Genomic DNA, 24,487 nt, shown 5'->3' with positions numbered 1-24,487 from the left:
AGAGACTCGCGGCTTCACGTCTTGGCATTACAATCGTGGTCCATATAACAATTTGAATTCGCGATATAGAAGCGACCAGAAGGTCCAATGGTCCATGGTGTAATTTGTATCGTTCTAATACTTCCATAATACTCCCTTTTTAAAGATAAAGTGAAAAAGATGAATGTGCATTCTAATGACATCTGTCATTCCTATTTCAAATGTCACGCGAAGCACGATATAAAGTGACGTTCAGAACATATGACAATGCTGTTTATTTATTTATTTATTCTATTAATGGCTCACCTTGCATGGTGTATATTACCTCTATTCTTACACTATGATAGTACATTACATGCTGGAGGAAAAAGTTCTACGTAAGTGTCGAAAGCAGATAGGAATAAATTTAAGCAATGCTCTAGCCTAATCTGATGCCTAGCTTGTTATCTTTTGTACAGAATTTGTTATCGGAGTAAAATCTCGCCCCTGAATTGTTGGTCGGTATACAACACATTCTACACTTCTGTACAACAACGCGTGCGTTACTTTCTCCTACGAAACAGCGTTTAAGTTTATTACCAGTCAAATAAAAGATGGAAAAATACAATATGTCCTTATCATTAAGCTAATAGACATTTTTCGCAATAAAGTTGGACTTGAATAAGTCGTAGTAATTGTTTATTCTGTTCATCCGCCCCTGTGCATTTAACTGTAAAGCCATAAAAACAGACCTTGATCTTCATTTTGAGAGGTGGAACCTACTCTGGGTACCAATTAATAAATTGTTTATGTATGTAACGGTACCGGTAGGTAAGTGGGAAAAGTTTGCTTTAGTTTCGCAAGTTTTAAAGGTGAGTCCCATTCATATTTATTTTCTTATTGCGTATTTGGGTGAGTAAATAATGTTTACTCGCTAAATTAAATTTGTGATAATTAGTTTTATTGATCCATGGGTAAGATAACCAGTGGCGTTACGATTTTTTTAATCCAACCGTAATAAAGTATACTCTGCACATATGTAACATATACGAAATACGTTTTCAAATGATAGATCGTTTGCAGATACAAGTGCTGTCACAAGTTGTTACTGGTTTATAGCTGTTTACAGGTATGAAGCAAGCTATTTTTTATCAGTGGGATTTTGGAAAACGAACGAATTACTGTTAATTATCTACTTATGAAAGTAAAACGTTTCGTAACATACTCAAGTGTCAGACTAATCCCTAAAGGTGCCGTTAGTGCGACAGAGATTTGGGTAATATGTTGTTGGATGATTTTAAGAGTGGGGTCTTTTCTGTTTATGGGGATTTCCTGTCACGGCTTTTAGATCTTGTGACCGCACTCGACCGATAACAGAAATCTCCAATTCGTCAAATCCAAATTTCTGTCGCACTAAAGACACCGTAAGCGGACAGTAATGTCAGTGGGGAGAGTTTTACCAGTTCTACCATTGAATAATTGAATGGTTCTACTATAGGACTTCAGTAGTTTATATTTAAAAAGCTACTCAACCGATATGTGTGATTGAATAATGAATAATCACCTATTTCGATATGCATGTTCGTAAAAATACTGGCGCATATTTATTTATTGATCACTTCGAAATCCTGTTAAGACTGAGACTAAACAGAATTCAATTTACTTATATGGCAAGCAATAAACCTTCTCGTTAAATCTAAAAATCACAGAAAGTATGAGTAACATCCGCTATTATTCCTTATCGCCGATGACTTGACCGGCTTGATGGCGCTTTGATAGTGTTCTAGAAATTTCGTTACAATATCTTTTTCGAGATCATCATGCCAATCGCCCTTTGTGAGTACCCCCTCTCGGACAATCTGTTATTGAGATATAAGGAAATATATCCGAACACGATAAAGGGTCGAGGAGGAGGACTATGGTCGGTAGAAATTAATTCCTCTCGTTGAGACCTTTCATTAGAGTACCATGAAGGATAAATCAGCCCCCCCCCCAATTCCCCCTCTTTTAATAAGGTCTCAGAAAGAAGTGCGGTGGTTGGTAGAAAATATGAAGGATCAAATTAACGCCCCCCCCCCCCCGGCCTGCCCGTCAGCCAGTGATCTTGAAAAGGAGTCGCGTGAGACAGTTGTAGTTTGTACATACCAATTCATTCCAATGAGTCTTTTCATTTAGAATAACCATCAAGGTTAGAACGTGCCCCCCCCCCCCCACCATTTTCAATCATTTTACTTGGCGCCACTAAAGACATGCTTATGCAAAATCGCCACCACCCCTTCCCACAGCGCAATTTGATGGTCGTCTGGTACACCGTCAAGGCATAGGCATAAGTTCAACAGACAGATGGACGGACAAAACGCAAACAATTGCACATTTTTGTTTTGTGAAAACAACAACGGAAACATGATACACACACTCGTGACAACGGCGCCAAAACCGATAACCCTTTTAGCGCTTTTTTTACAGAAATAAAAGTGCTATTTTTTTGCGTTTTGACCGCCCTTCCGTCCGGACCCACGTCTGCCGTGTTGAACTACTTTTAGAGCAAGGGTGTTCCAGACGGCCATCAAAATTTTGTTGTCTTAATTCCCCCTATGAGATACTCTTTTTGAAAGTAAAACGTGCATAACTTTTACATGCGACAACCAGTTGGTTTCAGATTTTGCATACACACCTATACCTTGAAAGTGTGCCATATTTTGTTGTTTTACGCCCCCCCCCCCCCCCCGTATGCATGCCTTTATGTGGTGTCAAGTAAAACTTTTGAAAATGAGGGACATGCGTTTTACTCTTCATCGCATTCCAATAAAAGGTCTCATGGAAGTAAATTGGTTTGTTCAAACTATAACTAAAGAGGGGGGGGGGGGGGGTGAGAAATGAATTTTATCTTTCATGATATTGTAATGTAATCAAAGGTCTCAACAAAAGGACATGTTAACTACCAACAAAGAGTCTTTGCTACCAACTACCGCCCTTCTTTCTGACGCCGTATCATAAGACGCTGTTGGGAGAGAGGGAGGGGGGGGGGCTGGTTTTATCCTTCATGGTACTCTAATGAAAGGTTTAAAAGGAATTCATTTCTACCTACCCGTATCGGATCGGTTATCCTTATACCTCAAGAGCGGATTGTCGGAGGAAAAAAAAAAGATTAGGGCGTCTGGAAGAAATATATCCATTGGTGATGTCAAAACTTTAAAAACCAATCGCTCGAAAACAGTTTTTCGGAGGAGAGTACTCACAAAGGCAAAATTAATCGCCTAGGCGAGACATATTTATTGGGGACGTCACTCTAAGCGAATACCTTAAAACAAACTGTCAGAACAGGGTGCTTACTCATAAAAGGCAAGTGAGACGTCTGTAACGGGACATATCTACTGGTGATTTCAACACTTTCAGTACAAATATCTGTAGAACCATTGAATAAAAAAATTTTTATTCAATGGCAGAACGGAGTGTCGGAGGCGGGTACTCTCAAAGGGTGGAAAGATGGTCTAAACAAGACACAGTATCGGATATGCACAGGTGGCGCTAGAAGCGGAGAGGTGCTTTTGATTAGCTGACTCTTACTGCACGCAGTGCGCTTTCGGTAGTAGAAATATTCTTTCCCCGTTCTCACACAAGGTTGGAGTGAGGACTAAATAACGGGCGATCAAAAAAGGATTCACATCGAGTCGCCTTTGGAAGTTCAACTTAAGTACGATTTTTCATGTAGACAAAAATTCCAAAGGTGACTCTTTTTTTATCGCATTGTATATGAAACCTTCAATTTTTTAGCACATTTTCCAACTCATGTACTATGCGATCAAAAATGAGGTGCTGTCGAGTCGCCTTTGGAATTTTTGTTTACATGGAAAATCGTCTTAAACTTCCAAAGGCGACTCGACAGCAACTCATTTTTGATCGCCCGTTAGAAAGGCGCTATTATTGCCACTTTCTCCATCTGTCCGTCCGAGGCCTTAACTACTCCTACAGTTTTCAAAATATTTAGTTGGTTCTTTTTGCATTCTGGCACCTCAACAAAGAAAAATCTTGACGTTAATTTGCGCTGCGCAATGCCATCCTCCTTATTTATGGAGATATTTTTTTGAAATTTTGACCACAGATGCTTCTAGCAAAGACAAGCATATCGCATATTGTAAAAATTAGACAAAGAAGCATCTTTCTCCAACAAAACCATGTCAGTCCTCGCAATAGTAGTACATTTAGGAAGCCCCATTTTTCTAAAAAAATGCCAATAGACTTCTTCTTCTTCTTTACGAAGACTTTCAAGATAATGTTATAACATTAAGTAGGTAATTTTTTGTTTTTGTAAGAGATCCTAACTTATAAATTATCTCTATAAAACAATAAAGTTAGCTTTCCGGGGGCTAAGTAAACAGAGAGACAAATGGAAGAAAATTATGTAAGTATTTGATAGTCCAAAATAATGCGTTCAACCGTTTACGCAGCGAAATTGAGTTACAAAATTTAAACCTGCGCGTTTTAACCAATTTTGATTGATTGTTGTATGTTTGGTTGTCTACCACAGCATTGCTAATTTCGAAATAAATTATTTTATGTGAATCCCCTTTGAAAGTGATTTTGGGGGATGTTTCTTAAACAGCATTATCTATTTTCAGTAGTTAATCTAGAGATAAGCATGTTATTAATTTAAAAAGTTATTATGAGCGCCTTGAGCAAATGAGCATATATGCGATACGCTTATCATATGTGGGAACTAATTCGATAATTTCGTTCGTTTTGCGAAACCCACACCTCTGCTAGTACGTAAACAACCTGCGACTGGTTGTACTTGAAGACCCGCACGTCATCATATAAAGAGACATTTGAGGAGTTCTGCAAGTCAAATAATCAGCTTGCTTTTTAGTGTTAACAATCTCACTTTCACCGCTGCGATGTTCCGCATTTTCGTTTTGTGCGCGTTGTTCGCAATCGTTCGCGCTGGAGGAGTAGTAAGTGCCGTCGTTATTAAGGCCGTTCCCGTTTTAATTTTGCATTTTCTCAGTCGAAGGCGACCGTCAAGATACAGGGCGATACAGTTTCGGGTACCGTCACGTTTACTCAGCAGGGCGCGACAGTTCTAATTCAGGGGGAAATCAGTGGTTTGTCACCAGGAAAACACGGTTTTCACATCCACGACAAAGGGGATTTGTCGAACGGATGCACTTCCGCTGGACCCCATTTTAATCCTTACAAGGTAAGTACGCTCATTGCGCGCGATATTGTGTTAATTGCATTAATAACAGAAAAACCATGGGGCGCCTTCGGCACAAGATCGTCACGTTGGCGATTTAGGAAACGTCGTCGCCGGGCCCGACGGCGTCGCCCGCATTGATTTCACCGACGGCCTCATTAGTTTAGGTGGAGAACGGTGCATAATTGGACGAGCCCTTGTCATACACCAGGGCGAAGACGATTTGGGCAAGGGTGGAAACGAGGAATCGCTCAAAACTGGTAACGCCGGAGGGCGGCTCGGCTGCGGAGTTATTGGAATCTTGTAAATACTTTCTCTTGTGTACTTTCTCCATTAGATTTTGATAAGTTGTTAGTAATAAATCTCCAAAAGTTGAAACAATATGATGGTGATTTGGTTTTTTCCCGTATAGATAATTGTCGGAATCGCTGATGTATCTTAACCTTACCTAAATGTAGTTGTAGAAGACCAGGTCATGGTCGAAGAATAAGAGGGGAAACCCAGAACGAAATGGAAAGGAAATTGACCTTCAGACTTTATTCTTCCAAATGCTCCATGTGTCCAACACCCCAGCTCAAATTTGCAAACGTAATTGTGTTGCAGAAGGTTACCTACACATTGTAACCTAGTTAATAGTCAGCATTTTGAAATTATATAACAACAAATTGTTTATATGTCGATATTATGGTCAAAGCATTTAATGGGGACATTATTTCATAATTACTGGGTCGTGAATTGGCGAAAGCCAACAATAATGGTACCTGTTTTGAATCAAACCAAATTTCGTTTCGGACTTACGTTTCCAAAGGGCTTTATAACTTCTTTCTCAGCAACCACTGAACTAATAGGTACCTCTACGTTTTTGTATATTTTACTACTAGATTTCTTCGATCATAACAATAAAGAATCCAAACTTTTTGAGAAATTAAAAAAAAACCGACAATGACCAGGAGCCTAAAAAACCATTAGTTCCATCATTCTATGTGGTATGGTTATGGATAAAGGAATTTGGGATTTTGCAGGCGTATTTCCTTAACGTTTTGAAAAAAATTGTTTGTTTCCCCCCTAATATTTTTGTATTTAGGTAGAGATAAAATTGATTGTTTTTCGTATTAACGAAGACATTCCAAAATATTATGCGGTGCATATTGTTGTCGTCCCGTTATTTTGAAAATAACAATTGATTGTTAATTAATAATAATAATAATAATAATAATAATAACACAATACTCCTCTTTCTCAGAAACAACCCACTCGTATTCAACCGAAACGCAACAACCTTAAAAGCACTACAGGCTCACAAAATACTGTAATGTCTCCACCAATAACCCAAGCAACAACACAGATACAACCTCAAGAACAAAGAAACACCATAAATACAAGTAACGCAACATGCACTACAAAGACAGGTCCACCCAATAAAGTTACACGCCCTAGCACAGTTAAAAACACATAACTCCTTCTTCACAGAAACACACCACGTTATCACAACCCACTCGTACTCAACCCAAACGCAAAAACCTAAACAGCACTACTAGCTCACAAAATACAGTAATACCTCCACCAATAACCCAAGCAATAACACAAATACAACCTCAAGAACACCATAAATACAAGTAAGGCAACATGTACCACAAAGACAGGTCCACCCAATAAAGTTACACGTCCTAGCACAGTTAAAAAACACAAAACTCCATCCTCACCGAAGAACACCACGTTATCACAACCCACTCGTATTCAACCCAAACGCAAAGCCAAAGAAACACTTACACAATAAACTCCATTTAATAAAATTACAGGAATTATTATAATGATTTTTGTTTTGTTTTGTTTTCCTCTTTCCTGATAGCGTTGGCTTATTGTGCCCATGTGTGATTTTTATTTATTTATTTTTTTTAGGACCCTACATAACTTCACCAGACACAGACACAGACACTGATCGTTACTTGATTTTAATCCGTGCGATTAGTTAACCAGGCTAGACCTGAGTTCTCACAAGAAACACCGACCATAATAATAATAATAATAATATTTAATTGCCCAACAGTTAATTGCATGTAGCAGGAGTTGGCGTGAGACTTCTTATTCACAAATACTACGGTCGACAGACCAGCTAAATTATACTAAATTATGCAAAGTGCTAATGAAAATAATAAAAACTCATTACGATGATGTTACAAAACCTTACAAAACAACAAAAGTTATCAAACTCGTGCTTTCTATATTTATAAAACATACATTGTCTAAGATTATAGGACGATATCTTTGAGAGACTAGAAGAGGCCGAGTCGAATTTATGCCGAGCATTCGTAGGTCTTATGGTGGGTTTATACAATCATTAACATGAATTCACTATCATTAGATCATTAAGAAACGGTCAATAGAAGCAATGGTAATTGTGCGTCGCTAACCAACAAAACCATATCTTTATTTCTATTGGCTATTTCTTATTATTGTAGTGATAGTGAACTAATGATAATAATTGTATACTTTGTTTGTTGTTTTTCATTTGATAAACGGCTACACCAATGCCGAACGAGGCGAAGGCGAGTTCTGCATAATACGTTGTATATTGTCTAAGATTATAAGACGATATCTTTAAGACTAGAAGAGAGTGAGCTGAATTTATACCGAACTCGCCCTCGGCTCGCTCGCCATTGGTAGGCATTGTCTTCCAGGTCAGATTTTGTCTGCTCGAATTTCTTATTGTCATTTGATAAAAGGCTGTACCAATGCCGAGCATTGTCTAAAGGCTAAATTATAGGGCGATACATTCAAAGACTATAAGAGGCCGAGCCGAATTTATGCCGAACTCGCCTTCGGCTCGCTCGACATTCGTAGACACAGTCTGAAACGGTCAGATTTAGGGAATGCAATCCCGCAGCAATATTTCGATCCCGGTATTTGCGGGATCGTTAGATGTTAATCCCGCGGGATCCCGGTATTTGCGGGATCCCGCATAATTTTAAATGTATTGGGATATAAAGCAATTTTGTGTGGTTAACCGAACATCCTCGCACAAAAAACATAGTATTTCCCGGAAAGAATGCGTCACATCCGCCCTCGTTTCTTATCACTGGTGGTTCCTCCATGTCTATCTGGATTTTTAGAATATTCTCTATAATAGTTCCATATAGCCATTTTACTACTGAAGTCTTTATAAATAATGGACGAGTTCGACAACTTGTCTATAAGAATAACGGTACCTACGTTCAAAACAATAGCAAAATAAGTCAAATTTTCGGACTCGCTAGCTGTTTAACAAAGTTGATAACGTAGGTACAAGTTAGCGCGTAATTATTGCATGAAGCCCAACAACACACTAGTGACATGGTATTGATTTATTTATTTATTTATGTATTTATTGTCCCTATTGTTTTAGACCAGGGGTCGTCAACCTATTGAAACGGAAGAGCCAAAAATTACAATTTACAAAATTTCTTAGTTTTTAAAGAGCCACAAAAAATTGTTGATTCAATATTATAGTATTTGGCTATATACAGGGCCCTGCAACAGTGCATCGGTTTTTCCTACATAGCTGATACCTGGTAACAAATATTGGTGGTTGCGGATCTACAGAAATTATTTTTGAATGTACAGGGTGTCCCATGTTTACGATGTCAATAAATAACTGAACTGTTTAAATAGAACATCCTGCATATTTTTACTTGTTTCAATGCCATTTGTTCAAAGTGCTATAACTATTTTTTTTCAAATGGAACTACCACTATTTTATTTTGCTATTTGATTGTCTTTTGTGTTCTCTTCAATGTTTATAAGGGGTGCTCTGTGCTTAAACCCGCAGTTTTTATGTTATTCAATATTTTTCACAAAAAAAGTACCTACTCATTAATTAATTACGTGTTTATACATCGGAGTAGGCTGCTGTAATAAAAAAACAAAAGAATACCAGAAAGTAAACAAGTGTCACAAATTAGATTTGCTGCAAGTGTACTTTTGATTTCGTAAACAAATAAGATTAATTAAATAGGCGAATTTCGAACAAATAAACTACTTTGTTTAGATAAATTCGGAGAAATTACATGAAAAGAGCCGCATGCGGCTCGCGAGCCGCAGGTCGCCGACCCCTGTTCTAGACAATCTAGACCCTCAACAGGCTTACGCCCAATTACAGAGTGACCCGTATAATGCTTTTTAGAGGTGCCCCTGTAGAAGGTAGCCGGCAGAATGCTCGAAACTGATCTAAGGTAATTTCCATCTCTGCTTCTTGCAGATGATTGGTATTCGTGGCGCAAGGGGTAGCGAAAGATGATTTTAAAGTTCGTAAAAAATAAATGAGAGCGCAGTCGAGGGCCCAGAAATTGGATGGAGAATCAGTAGAAGGTTCTAAGAGATCTAAAGGGCGAAAGAATAGTTCAGGGCGCGGGAGGGGTAAAATGGTGGAGTCTAAGAGACTAAGTCTGCTGTGACTACTATCCTTGGTTTTGGTAGCGCAAGAAGGAACAAAGGGAGACTGAGTTGAGGGTTAAATGGGAAAATGAGTAGAGGTTTGTTGTGATATGCTTCTTCTTGGCATTGATGGAAGTAAACAAAGGAGGGTTTAAACTATGGAAGAGTAGTTGAGGACGCAGAAGAGTTAAATATTATAGAAAATCAGTATAGAGTTGTCATGACATTCTTTGCTTTGCTGCAGGAACGCAAAGGGAGCACAATAAATAACGAAAGAGGACTTTTTGCTCACAAAATCCAGGTAATTGGTAGGTTGGGGTACCCAAACGTCAAAGCCATAAGGTGTTGCACTCAAAAAGGACGAAGTAGATTATTTCGAAAACTGGAGTGTTTGCGACATAGAAAGACGTACTAACGAACAGACGGACAGAGAATGTGGCTGGGACGTCGGAGCTTGTTGAAGATGCAGGATGCGCAGTACTTTTCTAGATCGAGGGGGTTTAACAAATATTATAGATAGTCTGAAGACATGAGTAGTAATGACAGATGAAAAGTGAATTATTCTAATCCCAATACTTTATACACTATTCTATCGTGGGGATCTCCGAAACCATAGAAGATCCGCCAGACAAGCTGAAATTTGTAGTTTTCGATTTTTTTATCTTATTTCACCAGATAAAAAATATAAAAGCAATTTCTCATTGCCACAATTTGAACTCTACAAGACAGTGTTGAAAGATTTTCAGTATAACGTTTCTTTTCGGAGAAATCATCATCAACTTTATTTTTTATATGGCCCGTAAAAAAAGTACATACTGTATTCCGTAGCATTTCTTATTACGAATACAACGATGGACGGCTCACAAAAAAAACAAAAGTTAGGAACTGTTGATTTCAACAGGATGGTGCACCCGCGCACAACGCCCTAATTGCGCGAAAAAAATTTCTTGGGAAAATGGAAAATTTTCCCGATAATTATTTTCAGACGATTAGGGTGTTGTGCGCGGGTGCACCATTTTGTTGAAACCAACAGGGTTTCAAGCTCTTGTTTTTTTGTACTTTACATCGTTGTATTCGTAATAAAAATACTCAATACAGTCTTTGAATATAAATATATTCAAAGATACAGTGTACACTTTTTTGCGGGCTATATAAAAAAATAAAGTGGACGATTTCTCCAAAATTAAACGTTGTATTTTTTATTATATTATATTTATTAGATTAGTTTCATTGCGCTCATATGCTTTTAAGGGTAATTTTTCGAAAGAAATTCCCTTTATTTAATGGTTTTGTCTGTGCGTCTGTCCGTCCGTCTGTTCCTAATCTAACTCGATAACGAAAAGAGAAACGGCTATGCCAAACCTTCGCCAATCGATTTCTACGAGTTCAAGGATCAGTCCTATTGAATATGAGCCGGATTAAAAGACGTGTTTCCGAATTTACCTTATAGTAATCGCTTATTATTTAGCTGGTGAAATGTAAAATTTTTATATCGTTTTTGTGATAGAATCAATGAACGATTTTGATCCGTGCGTAGTCACTTAGAGTAAAAAAATTTTTCAACCAACCTCGTATAAATAACTGAAAACGACGTACCAGGTTAAATTGTCTGTAGAATCCAAAAATGTAAAACTGTATAGGATGTCCCATTTAAATTTCCAACTTTCGGTCAAACCGGTAGAAAATAGTTTTTTTTGCCATCGCGACTTCGGTCGCTCGATATTGATGGATATATAACAGAAACCGAGTGTACATCAGAATGTAAGAATTTGGTATAGTACAATGCAAGAGACTTGGCGCATGTATCCATCGGTACCCGAAATATCAGAGTGCGACATCAACGAAAAAACAAGTTTTAAAAAATCCTATAATCCGATCGGGCCCAATTGTAAATCTAAACCATCCGGAACAGAGACAGAGACACCTAAAAAACTTTCATCAAAATCCGTCCAGCAGTTTAGAAGTTCAGTTACAAACACACGTACAGAAGAATTTTTTATATAAAACTAAAATTGTAAATTCTTATCTCCAATTCTGCCAAATGGCAGTTCAACAGGTTCTGCTAGCTGCACATACATGGTGTAATAATAAAATGTATCATGGGAAAGTTGGATTTTGACTATTATTGGTGTCAGAATTTCTTGTAAAATTTTTAAAAATTAATCTTTTAAATGTTAACCAAACGTGCTTCCAGTAAAACCAAACATATCGCATATTATAAACACTATAGGCGTGCGTGTAAGTCATAAGTGCAATAATAAGACAGCTTAGAAATAGTGCTGGCAAGTCTTTGGATGACTTTAATTGGCACTCATTGTAATTGGAATGCTATCAAAGAAAGTTCCAATAATTGAGTACAGCGGTAGAGATAATTATGGTGACCTTAGCCTACTAACAAGCTGACAAGCTTCTGCCAATTAGGTACCTACTTAATTTTTGAACCAAATTAATGAGAATGGTGTCGTCTGATAGCGCTGTATAGATTTCGTTGTGGTATGTAGTCCAGTCAAAATAAGAAAATCAGAGGAACTAAAATACTAGTTCCAATTTTTTCAGAAATGTGTAGGGAGAGGTTCCCTGAACAAGAAAAAATAAAGTCCCTCCAAATTCCGGTGCCGCTAAGGGAAGGAGGGGGGTTTTAACGACCCATTTTTCAGTTTTTCCCTTTTAACTCGAAAATGGTGCGTTACAGTGAAAAAGTTCTTCAGTACAAAATGAAAGCTTATTAACCCTAGTTTACTGGCCACTAAAACTTTCAAGTTTACGGGCGTGGGGTGGAACGAACCCCAGATAGAAAAGACTAAACTTGAAAGGTACTGGAGCTCCCAGGCCAAAATATTGAAATAAAAAAAACTTATGGACATTGAAAGTGGCTGTGGGGTGCGATCCACCCCCTGTAAACTTGAAAGTTTGTTTAAAAGTAGTGATAAAATAAAAACTCAAATCGTAAGAACGTCAAAAACGATAGAAAAGACTAAACTTGGAAGGTACTCGAGCTCTCAAGCCAAAATTTTGAAAGAAAACAAACTTATGGACATTGAAAGTGGCTGTGGGTTGCGATCCACCCCAAACCTGTAAATTAGGGTTTTAAAATTGCTACAAGTTTGGTTATATACATCTTTACGAAAAACTTAACCGTTTTCGTGCTACCGGCTCCGGAAAGGTGGTAATTTCTAAACAAAATGGTTTTCCACTCACGTTTTTCGTATATTTTTGGCTTCTAAATCCTCCCCCGGTCATTTTAGGGGAAAATCGTCACAATAAAACCTGTACAGCATTAACATCCCTATAGTCCGAACCTGCTGAAGTACGAGTTATCTCCATACCCCATGACTATTCCACGAAGGATGCTTCAGGAAAAACGAAGAAATCTGCTCTCTATGAGGCTTTCCCTGTGTGCATGGATGCAGTGCACCTCAAAACGATTTACACTGTAGTGGACGGTGGCTTTCTCCTTCACAGAGTCAAGTGGAATGTTGGGACCACTTTCTCTTTCGTCTGTGAGCAGTATGCTTCATATATAATAAATCACTATTCTTCCAATTGTGCAGTTGTATTCGATGGGTACGAGGACATTAATACCATAAAACGGTTCAGTTTTCGAAAAAATGTATATAACCAAACTTGTAGCAAATTTAATAAGCTTTCATTTTGTACTGAAGAACTTTTTCACTGTAACGCACAATTTTCGAGTTAAAAGCGAAAAACTGAAAAATGAGGCGTTTGAAGCCCCCCCCCTTCCCCCAGCGGCAACGGAATTTGAAGGGACTTTATTTTTTCTTGTTCAGGGAACCTCTCCCTACACATTTCTGAAAAAATTGGAACTAGTATTTTTAGTTCCTCTGATTGCCCATTTTTGGTCTAAATTGACTGGGCTAATGGGCAACATCGCCTTTTTAGTTCTGTCGTAGGTCTGTTTGTCTGTCTGTGCTCGAAAAAACTTCTAGATTTTCTAACGGTTTTAGTGTGATCTATCTATAGTGTATAGTGTGATTGCTACAAAAACCTAGACTTTGTATAGACGTAGCTTGGTCTCTCGCTTTGGTTGCTAAGTCGTGCGGATCGAGAGATCAAGTGGCATTTTAAAATGCAATTGAGCCAAGCTAACCAGTTCTAGACAACCGCAATTTATCATGAAATGATTTCGATATTTACAAGGAAAATAGAACCTTTTCATTTTGAAAATTTGGGAAGTGGTGAAAATGACTTATTTCCTATTTGGATGCGCAAGTAATTATTATAGCATCTTGTCCATGGGACTTTTGGAGATTTATTGCAATTGTTGGAGCGTGTAATGATCGCTTTTCTATAGGCAATTAACCTTAAAGCGCGCCCCCAACCACATTTTACTGGAGGAAGGAGATCGATATTGAACCTGACCTAGGAGTCAAAAAGGCGTCATCGTTATTACGAATACCTTATTGATGTTGAGCAACGTATCAGAAAGCGGGAAAAACCAAATCACTAACTTTGTACTTAAACTTGACCTTGTTCGTGTTGCATTCTATTGTTTACCTTAATTTACATTAACATTTAAATACCTGTCAAGGCTAGCTATAAAAAAACTGTAATTTTCCAAAGTTTTCACGGTTATATCACCCACGTCTAATGTTTCAGGGCAGAAAACTCAAGTGGATACTTGCTGAGCTCTCCAAGCCTTCTACTGGCGCTACTTGCGTCCATCACATTATATTAAGATTATAATTGTTATTAGCTACTCGTACTCGTATTATAATAATAAATAGAATCGACCTTTCCTTGTTTCGATGACCTTTGCAGAAGTTTGCGTGTCTTTGGACAAATCTGATAAGCTGGGCAGCGCTCAAGTGTTCCGCTGAAAATGTGGCTTCAGCCACTCTTAAACCACTGAAAAATGACGGTTAATTAAAAATTTGAGTCTGCCATCGGTTAGGGATGGCTTACATTCGTTCGGCCACCACCCTTAGCGTGTCACAGCTCAATATCGCAAAGCTCGTAAAGCTCTATGGAAAATTTCTATTCTTAAACTTGTTTATTGCACACGTACCGAATTGAGCGAAATAATTACGAATTTAATGAAACGCTGCCCCTCTACGCCAAAGTCAAGAACCTTTAACTGGCGCGTTCTAACATTTCGAAAAGGTTAAATCGACGCTAACAAGATGGATTGGTAAACGTAAAATGCTAATGTGGAGTTCGTGTCGGTCATAAGAGGGTTCGTCGAACACAAATTGGGCATAAATCCCAAATAGGAGGATTTCGTCAAACATAAACTGCGTCACACCTGAAAGAAGTAAATCATAGGAGTGGGTCGGCCCAAAGGGAATGCACAACGAAGAAATCAAATTGCACTCCTCCAATGTAACTAACTAGAGCTGGGCAGAATACTTTCAAAAAGTATTTGTATACTAAATAGTAAATACTTTACACAAATCAAAGGTATTTGAATACTAAATACTTTTACCTCCAGCACAAGCGAATACTAGATACAGATACATTGAAAAGTATTCAAATACTTAAAAAAATAAGTATTCAAATACTTTAGAATATATTCGAATACTTTCAAAAGTATTCGAATACTTGTCACTCAAATACATTAAAAATTTAAAATAGTATACTAGATAAAAGTCTTGATACTACTTAAAAAATCAAGTTATACTTTGTATGGGGTTAGCTTTTTTTATATTTCTATTGTTATATACAAATTTAAGGGGAGTAAAAGCGTATTATTATTATTATATTATTATATAGGAGGTACCTACCAGGACCTTTCTTATACCAGTTATACCCTTAAGAATACGTGTACCAGTTTTCAAAGCGATCGTACGTCGTGCACATGATACGTACGCCTTTCTGAAATTAATCCTAGCGATTTTGGAACAGATCCCTTTTTGACCATCCGTTTGTCCGTGTGCATGATAGTTTGTTTAGAAACGTGCGATCGCTTTGAAAATTGGTACACAATGGTCTTAAGGATATAAGAAAGGTCCCTATTGTTTTTAAGTTACGTGGACTATCCAGTCAAAAAGTTTCACTCCAGGATCGTTCGGTATTCAGTTGTATCGGATTTTTATATTTGATTTTGTGACAATGGAAACTTTCCCTAAACATTTCTAAATTGTTCTCAAATATTTGAATAACTTAAAAGTACCTACTGCCTTTTTTTGAGGCCGGAAAAAAATTTGTCTGAGATCGACCGGAAAAAAATTTTTCTTATAGAATGTGGCCTGTAGAATCCATAATTTCAAACAGTTCCAAGATTGGGCTACTAGTTCAAAAGGTACAGCCCTTTGAATTTTCTTTCGAAATTGGTTTCTAGTCTATAACTTTTGATTGAGAAGTCTGATCGAAAAAGTACGAATTGTTTTGGATTCTACGCACCAAAATTAATAATAAAAAGTGTTTTCCCGAGAAATTTTGGTGTAGTCGATTTTTGGTAAAAAAGGAAGGTTATACACTGCCTTTTTTTTGAGCCCCGAAAAAAAAATTTTCTCAGATCGACCCGGAAAAAAAATTTTCTTATAGAATGTGGGCTGTAGAATCCATAATTTCAAACAGTTCCAAGATTGGGCTACTAGTTCAAAAGTTACAGCCCTTTGAATTTTCTTTCGAAATGGTTTCTAGTCTATAACTTTTGATTGGGAAGTTAAGTATTTAAATACTATGCGAAGTATTCGAATACTTCTCAAAGTATTCAAATACCTTGCGAAGTATTCGAATACTAAATATTTGTGAAAGTATTTGAGTTACAAATACAAATCTGCTTCCATAAAGGTATTTAATTACAAAGTATTTGAATACTTTAAAGGATTTGAATACTAAAAAGTATTTACAAAATCGAATACTGCCCAGCTCTGTAACTAACAAACACCAACAAACGACCAACAAACGATTGAAATAAAAATATTCTGAAAATTCCAAAAGTGGGGGGTGCAATGAAAATATTCTGAAAATTCCAAAAGTGGGGGGGGCTAACTTGACGCCGGTGGGCTATACGTATTTGAGCAACCTTTCTAGTGTTGGAATTATCTGACAGCAAGACAGTAGTTAGATTTTTGAAACTGGAAAAGGTGGTAAAAGCCCCAACACTGCATGACGCTAGGAGCAAAGGTTAGAAATAATACAGTCATTTGGAGCAATATTGCAAGGTTTAATTCTCGGTTCGCTTCTATTTCTGATTTCCATGTTTTGGGGAGTTTTTCGAAAAAAAAATTCCCTTTATGTTATGGTTTTGTCCGTCTGACCATTAGTCTGTTCTTCGTCTCGAGAACGAAAAGAGACTTCGCCAATCGATTACTACGAGTTGAAGAAACAGTGCTATGGAGTATGAGCCGGATTAAAAGTAGTGTTTCCGAATGCGAGCTGAATGTCAAAAATTCACCTATTGAAAATCGTACGCGATTCTTTGTATCTTGTTCAGTGTGACTCACTCGTGCCTCATATCTCATTACATGCAGCTATAATTTGTATTTCTCAAGTTTTTTTTAGCCCATTTTTTTAAGAATTAAAAATTTGTCCGTCTGTCCGTCCGGACCTACTTCTGCCGTTTCGAACTACTTCTAGGGGAATGGTCCTAGAGTCCTGGAATTTTTTGCAGTAGGTAGCCTATACCTTGAAGGTGTGCCAGACGGCCATTAAATTTCGCTGGTTTAAAAGGGGGACCCCCCCCCCACGAATTATTTCCTGAGATTCTGTTTTTGAAAGTAAAACTTCTACATACGGCAACCAATTGGTCTCAGATTTTGCATACGCATGCCTTAATTTTCGAGGTCAGTGAGCGACGGGGCCTGAGGGGGGGGAGGTTCAACATTATATCTCTCATTGTATTCTAATTAAAGGTCTCAACGAAAGGAACCGTTTTATACCAACTACTGCCCTTAGTACGGGCTAGAGGGGAAGGGGGGGCTCGTTTTTTCCTTCATGGTACTCTAATGAACGAAAGGAATTCATTTCTACCAACCTCCTCCTCGACCTCTTATCGTGATCGGGTACCCTTATACCTCAAGAACGGATTGTCGGAAGAGGGTACTCACAAAGGGCGATTGAGACGTCTGCAAGAAATATATCCATTGGTGATGTTAAAACAAAAGCTATTTCGGTTTAAAAAAATGCGCTTTATCTGCACAATTGATACTTGTTAAAACCTGCTTGCAGCTTCTCAAAAGTTCCCATTATTTAGGCTTTAGCGCGGCGACCAGGGGTGCAAATTTTAGTGCTTCCTTACGCGTAACTTTTGTCTTGAGCCGGCCCTGTTGAAAATAGACCGGAAGGGGAAATAAAATCGCGATTTCTCATATACCGCTTTTCAGAATTCTGCGAATTTTAAAATTTTGGTATGCGCACATAGGTTTTTGGAGTCAAGGAGCACAGTGAAACGGAAAAAAATGAGACCGGAGATGGTAGAAACGTGATTTCTCAGAATATGGCCGAAATGGCGCCAAATATTTGAATTGTTCTACCTTTTTCCAGAATGCAATGACATTAAACTTCATGTTTCGTATACTACTTTTCTCATGTGTGGACCTACCGACAGACGTCCCACAGAAGCCGCCATCTTCAACACTTGGCTTCCGGTGACGTTCTAGTACTTTCAATCGCACTCTTCGACTTCAGAAACCTACGTCCACACATTGGATTCGCTAATGCTAACGAGCATTATGAGAAAAGTAGTAACACTTCGAAATTTTGGCGCCATTTGGGCTTAACTATGAAAAATTGCTGTTTTCTACTTCAGTTCACATTTTTGACACTTCCATAATTGTGTTGCTTGACTCCAAAAACCAACGCCAACATAATAAGAAACTTGAATGTAAGTGCATTCTGGAAAAGTTAGGACAATTCAAATATTTGGCGCCATTTTGGTCGAAATATGAATATGAGCCATGCCATAATCTTAAAATTCAGAGTATTCTGAAAAAAGGTAGAAAAATAGGAATTTTTAGCACCATTTTGGCCCAAATGTGAGGAACCACGGTTTTTGACTTCTGGCCTCATTTTTGACCCTTCAATCGTGCTCCTTGGCCCCTAAAACGAGGGTCCAGACCCTTGAACTGTCAAAATGTAAAGACGCAAATACTGAATATCTCCCTTCCGGTCCATTTTCAGACCTGGCAACAAGCAGAATCGGGTTCAGCTGGATCGAAATAGGGGAAAACCACTTGTAACTCAATTGTTACACGAAGCATTTGGACTTTCTCAAAAGTAGACCTAACTATTGTGCTGAACAGCTAATATTTTTTGCGGATTGAAGTATACGGAACCCAATATAAAGTCACTTTAATGAAATGGAGAGGTTTTTGTGCCGAACTCGCCGAGCGCCACCCTAAATGTCTTTATCCACTCTTGTCACTACACCACGAACCTCCGCTACAATTTAATCCTGGAATATTCTTTAGAAAATCAAATAATTACTTCTTGAATATTCACTTTATTCTAAGTATTTTTAAAACATTCCTGGGAGATTCTAGATATATATTCATTTAGGGGTTGTAATAATATTTATAGAATATCTTGACGATTGATTCGCGAATGCGCACACTGTGCAATGTCAACTTTCTTATTAGAGATATTTTTTTAACCAAAGATTCTTCTACTAAAGGCAAGCATATCGCATATTTTGAACATCAGGTATGCGCATGCGCAGACTGCGCAAGTGTTAAATTTACACATTTACATATAAACAGTTCGTTATATGACCTCTCAGGAAGTACTGATCAATTAAACTGGACACTTTTTTTCATTTTTTGCTATTGGACCATAAAAAAATCGCTCTCTGCTGAAGGAAGTAGAGTGGCAAATTTCTCTCCATCTAGTGCACCATGTACGACCTTTTGGCAAGATTTACCAATGAATCAGACATGCCTTATGTGCAACTAGTGGTTTATTTGTTCCAATAACACATGAGTAGCGCAACACAGACACCAGCCCTTATGTCTATGATGGGATTAGTGCCCATCTTCTGAGTGGATTCCCAAACTTAACGAAGTTAGCCTGCTCCGATATGGCCCTAATCAAATTTGTCCATCTGCGAAACTCCTAACAAAGAGAGCGAAACGTAACGCAATTCCAGCGTTATTGATTTAACAAAGACCTTCCTAAACTTCGACGTTCCCAGAACGAAAATTTGCAATTCTAACAAGGTCGCATTCTCAGATTTCAATCGAATGACACAAGTCCGAAATTACATTAAGGGATGTAATTAAAGAGCGCCTCGTAAATTATAAATGTTAAGGTCAGCGTACAGTTTGATGTCAAAATCGATAGTTCGTGAATTTCTAACGTGGGGTCTTAGAAAAAATATCAGCAATTTCGGATAAAAACGCATCTCGTCGTCCTGGAGACGTTACGTTACAACAAACTGTCGGCCAATCGCAACGGCGTTCTCAAGAAGACGCGATTTTACGAAAGTTGCGATATCAGAAGTTTAAAAACCTACCGGGGTGAAAGAGGTGCATGATGGAGACGTGCGAAGCGAGGATAATTAAGTACATTTTGTTCATTTTCAATTTAATTTTCGCGGTAAGCTCAATTTAAAAAAAATGTGCAAATTCAAGCTTTTGCTCAGATTTCAGGGATCGCTCTGATAGTGGCAGGAGCGGTTGTGTTGTCGGATGTGGGGGAGTTCAATCACTTCATGGAGGGAAGAATTTTGGCGCCTCCAGTTGTTTTGATTATAGTAGGAGCGATCGTCTTCATTGTGGCGTTCTTGGGATGTTTTGGAGCGATTCGAGAATCTTACTATCTACTCATGGCCGTAAGTACCACTAAGACAAAGCATCTGTTACAGTGGAGCTTTGCAGTTTGCACTCTGCCTGTTGGTGATCTTCATAATCGAACTGGCAGTTGGAATCGCCGCCGCCGTTTACAAGAGTGACTTTGAAGAAGTGCTGAAGGATACGCTCAAGTCCTCAATGGACAACTACTACAGCAGCAAGTCAGATCGGCTTGCTTGGGATAATATGCAAGTCAAGGTGCTTCCCTTCGATTACAAATGTGACACTTAGTGAACGCGTTTTTTTTCAGTTGGAGTGTTGTGGCGTCGAAGCGCCTACGGATTGGCCAGATAAACAGCGCCCCTTCAGTTGCTGCCACAAAACGGAGCGGACTGATGCGAAACCGCCCGAAAGCTTCCACTGCGTGCAGGCCGAACCGGGGGATGACATCTTATACTCAGTTGGATGTTTCGATAGGCTGCAGATGAAGGCGGACTCCAGCGCAAAGATACTCATCGGGGTCGGCATTGGCATAGCATTCGTTGAGGTCAGTCTTAAAGTGCGAAGAAAAGGGCGTAGTATTGTAACTTTCAGATCATCGGAATAATTCTGGCATGTTGGTTAGCATCGGCTATCAAAGACCGAGACTCAAAGAAGTAAAGAGCACAACAACTCAAAAACATAATCATCTCAACAAATTTCCAACGCAATTCTCTCTAGATAGTAGAGTAGGTACCAGGTCATGCGCAGTATTTATTGATCACTCATGAACAATCTTGGTGTAATCTTCCATTGTTCAGTCTATAGATGTTGCAATGTATCAAATTTTACTTCATCGTTAACGTTTTTTAATTAATAAAACATTCACAAGTACCTACACAATTATTGTATTTAGAGAACAATTAAATTAACAGTTTAAGAACACCAATGTTCAGATCGCAAGCAAAACTCGTCATTGGCTTGGTCAGGAAACGAAATTTCCAGCAAGTGAGTATCGCCCAGTCCCTTCTTCTAATGGACATCGCTGTAGTTTTTCATTGTTGCCCTTATGAGGTCATAGTTCATCGTCTCTTAGGAATATCCTTTTTGGTCTTAGCCAATCGTCTTTGGTGGGATTTTCTTGACACTACACCAACTGCAGGAATATCAGGGCGTGTTTGTGTCACAAGGGAAACTATGGAGCCTGCAGTCTTTCGCTAGGGGAAGTTTTTGTTTACAATTTTATCTGCTCTGAACTCCGGGGTTACAACATAAAGCGTTCAAGCATCTTTGTATAGACTTCTGTATAATCAAAATAAATCCATCTTCAAACTGTTTAATCGGATGTTATTTTGGGCGCTTTTCTGAGATCTTCAAGAAATTCATGTCCTACATCCTCGTCTGTAGTCGCTAGCTAATCTCCTTTTCGTAAAGAGACAATAGTCAGCTGTATTTTGTGTGAAACCATTTTCGATGAGGATTTTGCGAAATCTTGGGTTCCAACATTTGGCTCTCTGTTTTAGGTCCTACAAGCTGCCTTTGAGTAAACAAACCGTCGCTAAATCCATCTGGCTGCTTCATATCAACTTCTTGCTTTTGCTCGCCACTAACAAACGTTGTGGGGACATGTTAAATGTCGTAGGTTGTAGTGTTTGGGTGCCACTGGTCTGATGACCGGCTCCAGGCCGGTGATGGTGACCAGCTGATGTCAGTTAGTGATGGTTCAAGACCGTTGGTTGAGAAGTTCGAGGACGTTGGACGCCAATTGTCACTAGGTATAAGAACGTGGTGGTTTGAAAGAACATATATTACACTATACGGTGATATTCATGTAGAAGTAGACATAAGTATTTCCTATGTTCACTTCTACATGATAAAAAGTCTCCTGAATGACGCCTAATTTTATGCAACCAATGTAACTACCTAAAACAAATGAGAATCTGCCTGTCATCAATGTTAATTTGAATATTATCGCGTTGACTTCCCTATTCTAATTTCGGTTCGTGTGCGATGTATTCAACTAAAGAAAAAGTTGAAATTTCCAATTGGTATAGTGCCGATAACAGTTAAAGGAGCTTTATTTTCTGTGAAGCCAAAGCAACAATATTCAAATTAATAATTAATATGACAGCCAGATATTTATTTGTTTCAAGAAGTTATTTTGGTTGCATAAAATTAGGCGTCTTTCAGGAGACTTTTTTAGACAGGAAATTCCTATAGGAAAACCCTATGTCTACTTCTACATGAACATCACTGTATACAGTCAGTAAAGGACAATATATAGGTATACAGAATAAAATATGCACTATACACAGAATCTACTAAGGAGTAGCGATACGGAAATTGGTGAGTTGTCGTAGCCATTTTATGCCAACGGTAGGTATAAATTATATATTGTAAAGACAATTTTAACTACCTACTTGCAATTTGCGTTGAGCCGGTGTTTTGTGGACACCAATCAGTGGCGTAACTACAATGTCTCAAAGGTACGCAATGAGGACGGGCCCCGACTTAAAAGGGGCTCCGGCAAAAATGTACAAAAAATGTAATTCTTATATAAAAAATACTGAAAAAAATTGAAAATTTCTCGAACTCATTCAATGTTACGCTTGTGTTAATATTTACATATTTTGCGTTACTAAAGGAAGAGATAAAATTGTTCACAGGAGGTGAAAAATCCGGACCAATTACTACAATCTTAGTGTAAAGAATTCTTACACTATGCTACAATATACAAAAATTAACAATTCGAGGAAGTAACTATTGAATTTAAATCATCATATCATATTATTTAAATCTGACCTTAATTTAATACGAAATTTGATATGCTCAAAAGTAGCCAGCTCAAAGAGGTTTAAAAGCAACTCCATTCGTTTCCCATTTGTGAAAAATAACATTCCGAAGTCTCTTACATAAAGTACCTAAATGAAACACTTTGTTAATTAGCGGGACCTTCTCAGTCCAGAAGAGATCTGAAGGTTCTGGATACGGTAACCTTAAACTGAACTTGTCTTTCGAGATGAATGCACGGACGAAACAGTTACCTTCATTCAAAAAAGGCCGATTCATACACAAAGAATAGAAATCGCTAAACAAACTTAATAACTAAATGAGTTTAAATGTATCTCCAGCGGCGAAATCAGACAGCTCAGAATGGACGAAAATACTATAGTGGAACCTAGAAGAGCAAAGCAAAACACAAACGTTGAAAAGCGAAGAAATAAATTGGCTAAAATTGATTAATTCCTGAAGCTATCTTTATTAAAGAATCCGAATCTTCTGGGTTGTATTTCTAGTGAACTTTCATTTATATATTTTTAAGATGGGTGTCATTAGAAATCCAAGCGGTTATATTAAGCGTAAGGGAAAGGGCCCCCAAATATTTTTGAGTTACGCCACTGACACCAATTACTTGTAATATTTTAGACTTGCGCCTGAAATCAGGGACCCGGACCCAAATGAAATACCGGTTTCGGTTCTGTTTATATTTAAGCGAAAATATTTACAACGGTCTGGTCCGATTTCGGTTCTAAAAAAATAACGGTTCGGTTTTTTCGGTCAATAACAGTTCTTTTCGGTTCCAGTTTTTTAGAAAGTATGGCATGCAAAAAATTCATTATAACAATACGTAATTTGTTAATTAATAGGTGTGAAAAAGAAGTCAAAAGTCATGAATAACGTGAGGTATCCTCAGTGTAGATAATTTACAACGACAAGGGGAATAAAGGAAGAAAAGGAAAATTTGTATTTATTATTATTATTTATTTATTATCCTCTCTTGTTCTGGGCCCTCAACAGGCTTGCGCCCAATTACACCTCACGAATTAGGAAAACTGCAGGATTCGGAGTAGCCGGTAGAATGCTCGGAACTGGTCTAAGATAATTTCCATCTCTGCCACAGATGAAAAATTCACCTCAACTCAGGTTCGAACACCCGACCTCCAGATTTATAGCCCAACGCTAATTTAAACTGATACACCAAAACTTTTGTAAAAAAAATTATGTATGGCGTATTGTTTTTATTTTTATTTTTTAAACCCTAGCCCCTCCTTTTGTTATATACATTTATAGTAGTCACTCAATTACCGCCACTCGTACTGTCTTCAATTTCGACACCGATGGCAATGATAGCGTAATATTTTATAAATTTTCGGGACGTGTTTGCCGGGGCGTCCTTCAACTTCCAATAATCTGTTAAGAACCGTAAAACCGTTTCACTAATAATGGCCAGTACTTTAAACATCTGATGTAATTA

The 24,487-nt window shown here is 38.0% G+C and overlaps 2 protein-coding genes across 4 annotated transcripts; both read left to right on the top strand.

Annotated features, from left to right (window-relative positions):
• Positions 1-637: 637 nt before the first annotated feature.
• On the top strand, positions 638-14,319 carry LOC116175894 (superoxide dismutase [Cu-Zn]-like). 3 transcript variants are annotated; one of them, XM_031494253.1, is made up of 6 exons: positions 638-870; positions 1,042-1,087; positions 4,826-4,910; positions 4,964-5,155; positions 5,205-5,455; positions 14,180-14,319. In XM_031494253.1, exons 1-6 carry the CDS (start codon positions 768-770, stop codon positions 14,256-14,258), a joined length of 756 nt encoding a protein of 251 aa, XP_031350113.1. In that variant the 5' UTR covers positions 638-767; the 3' UTR covers positions 14,259-14,319. The 3 variants fall into 3 exon arrangements, with proteins under 3 accessions (XP_031350113.1, XP_031350115.1, XP_031350116.1); XM_031494255.1 differs by having other exon boundaries at positions 680-830; XM_031494256.1 differs by lacking the exon at positions 1,042-1,087 and having other exon boundaries at positions 680-830.
• A 3,245-nt stretch (positions 14,320-17,564) lies between these two features.
• On the top strand, positions 17,565-21,135 carry LOC116175895 (leukocyte surface antigen CD53-like). The gene is made up of 5 exons (XM_031494257.1): positions 17,565-20,059; positions 20,106-20,294; positions 20,341-20,511; positions 20,564-20,800; positions 20,848-21,135. Exons 1-5 carry the CDS (start codon positions 19,994-19,996, stop codon positions 20,911-20,913), a joined length of 729 nt encoding a protein of 242 aa, XP_031350117.1. The 5' UTR covers positions 17,565-19,993; the 3' UTR covers positions 20,914-21,135.
• Positions 21,136-24,487: the final 3,352 nt, after the last annotated feature.

The sequence above is a fragment of the Photinus pyralis genome, unplaced genomic scaffold (genome assembly GCF_008802855.1).
Source record: "Photinus pyralis isolate 1611_PpyrPB1 unplaced genomic scaffold, Ppyr1.3 Ppyr1.4_LG7, whole genome shotgun sequence".
Classification (NCBI taxonomy): domain Eukaryota; kingdom Metazoa; phylum Arthropoda; class Insecta; order Coleoptera; family Lampyridae; genus Photinus; species Photinus pyralis.
Note: the sequence above shows the minus strand (reverse complement) of the source record. Positions and strands in the feature narration are given on the sequence as shown.

Coding starts and splice junctions, on each gene's coding strand:
- LOC116175894 (XM_031494253.1), top strand. CDS start 768: ATGTATGTAACGGTACCGGTAGGTAAGTGGGAAAAGTTTGCTTTAGTT. Junction 4,911..4,963: donor TCGTTCGCGCTGGAGGAGTA/GTAAGTGCCGTC, acceptor GCATTTTCTCAG/TCGAAGGCGACCGTCAAGAT. Junction 5,156..5,204: donor CCCATTTTAATCCTTACAAG/GTAAGTACGCTC, acceptor CATTAATAACAG/AAAAACCATGGGGCGCCTTC.
- LOC116175895 (XM_031494257.1), top strand. CDS start 19,994: ATGATGGAGACGTGCGAAGCGAGGATAATTAAGTACATTTTGTTCATT. Junction 20,060..20,105: donor TTTTCAATTTAATTTTCGCG/GTAAGCTCAATT, acceptor GCTTTTGCTCAG/ATTTCAGGGATCGCTCTGAT. Junction 20,295..20,340: donor CTTACTATCTACTCATGGCC/GTAAGTACCACT, acceptor GGAGCTTTGCAG/TTTGCACTCTGCCTGTTGGT.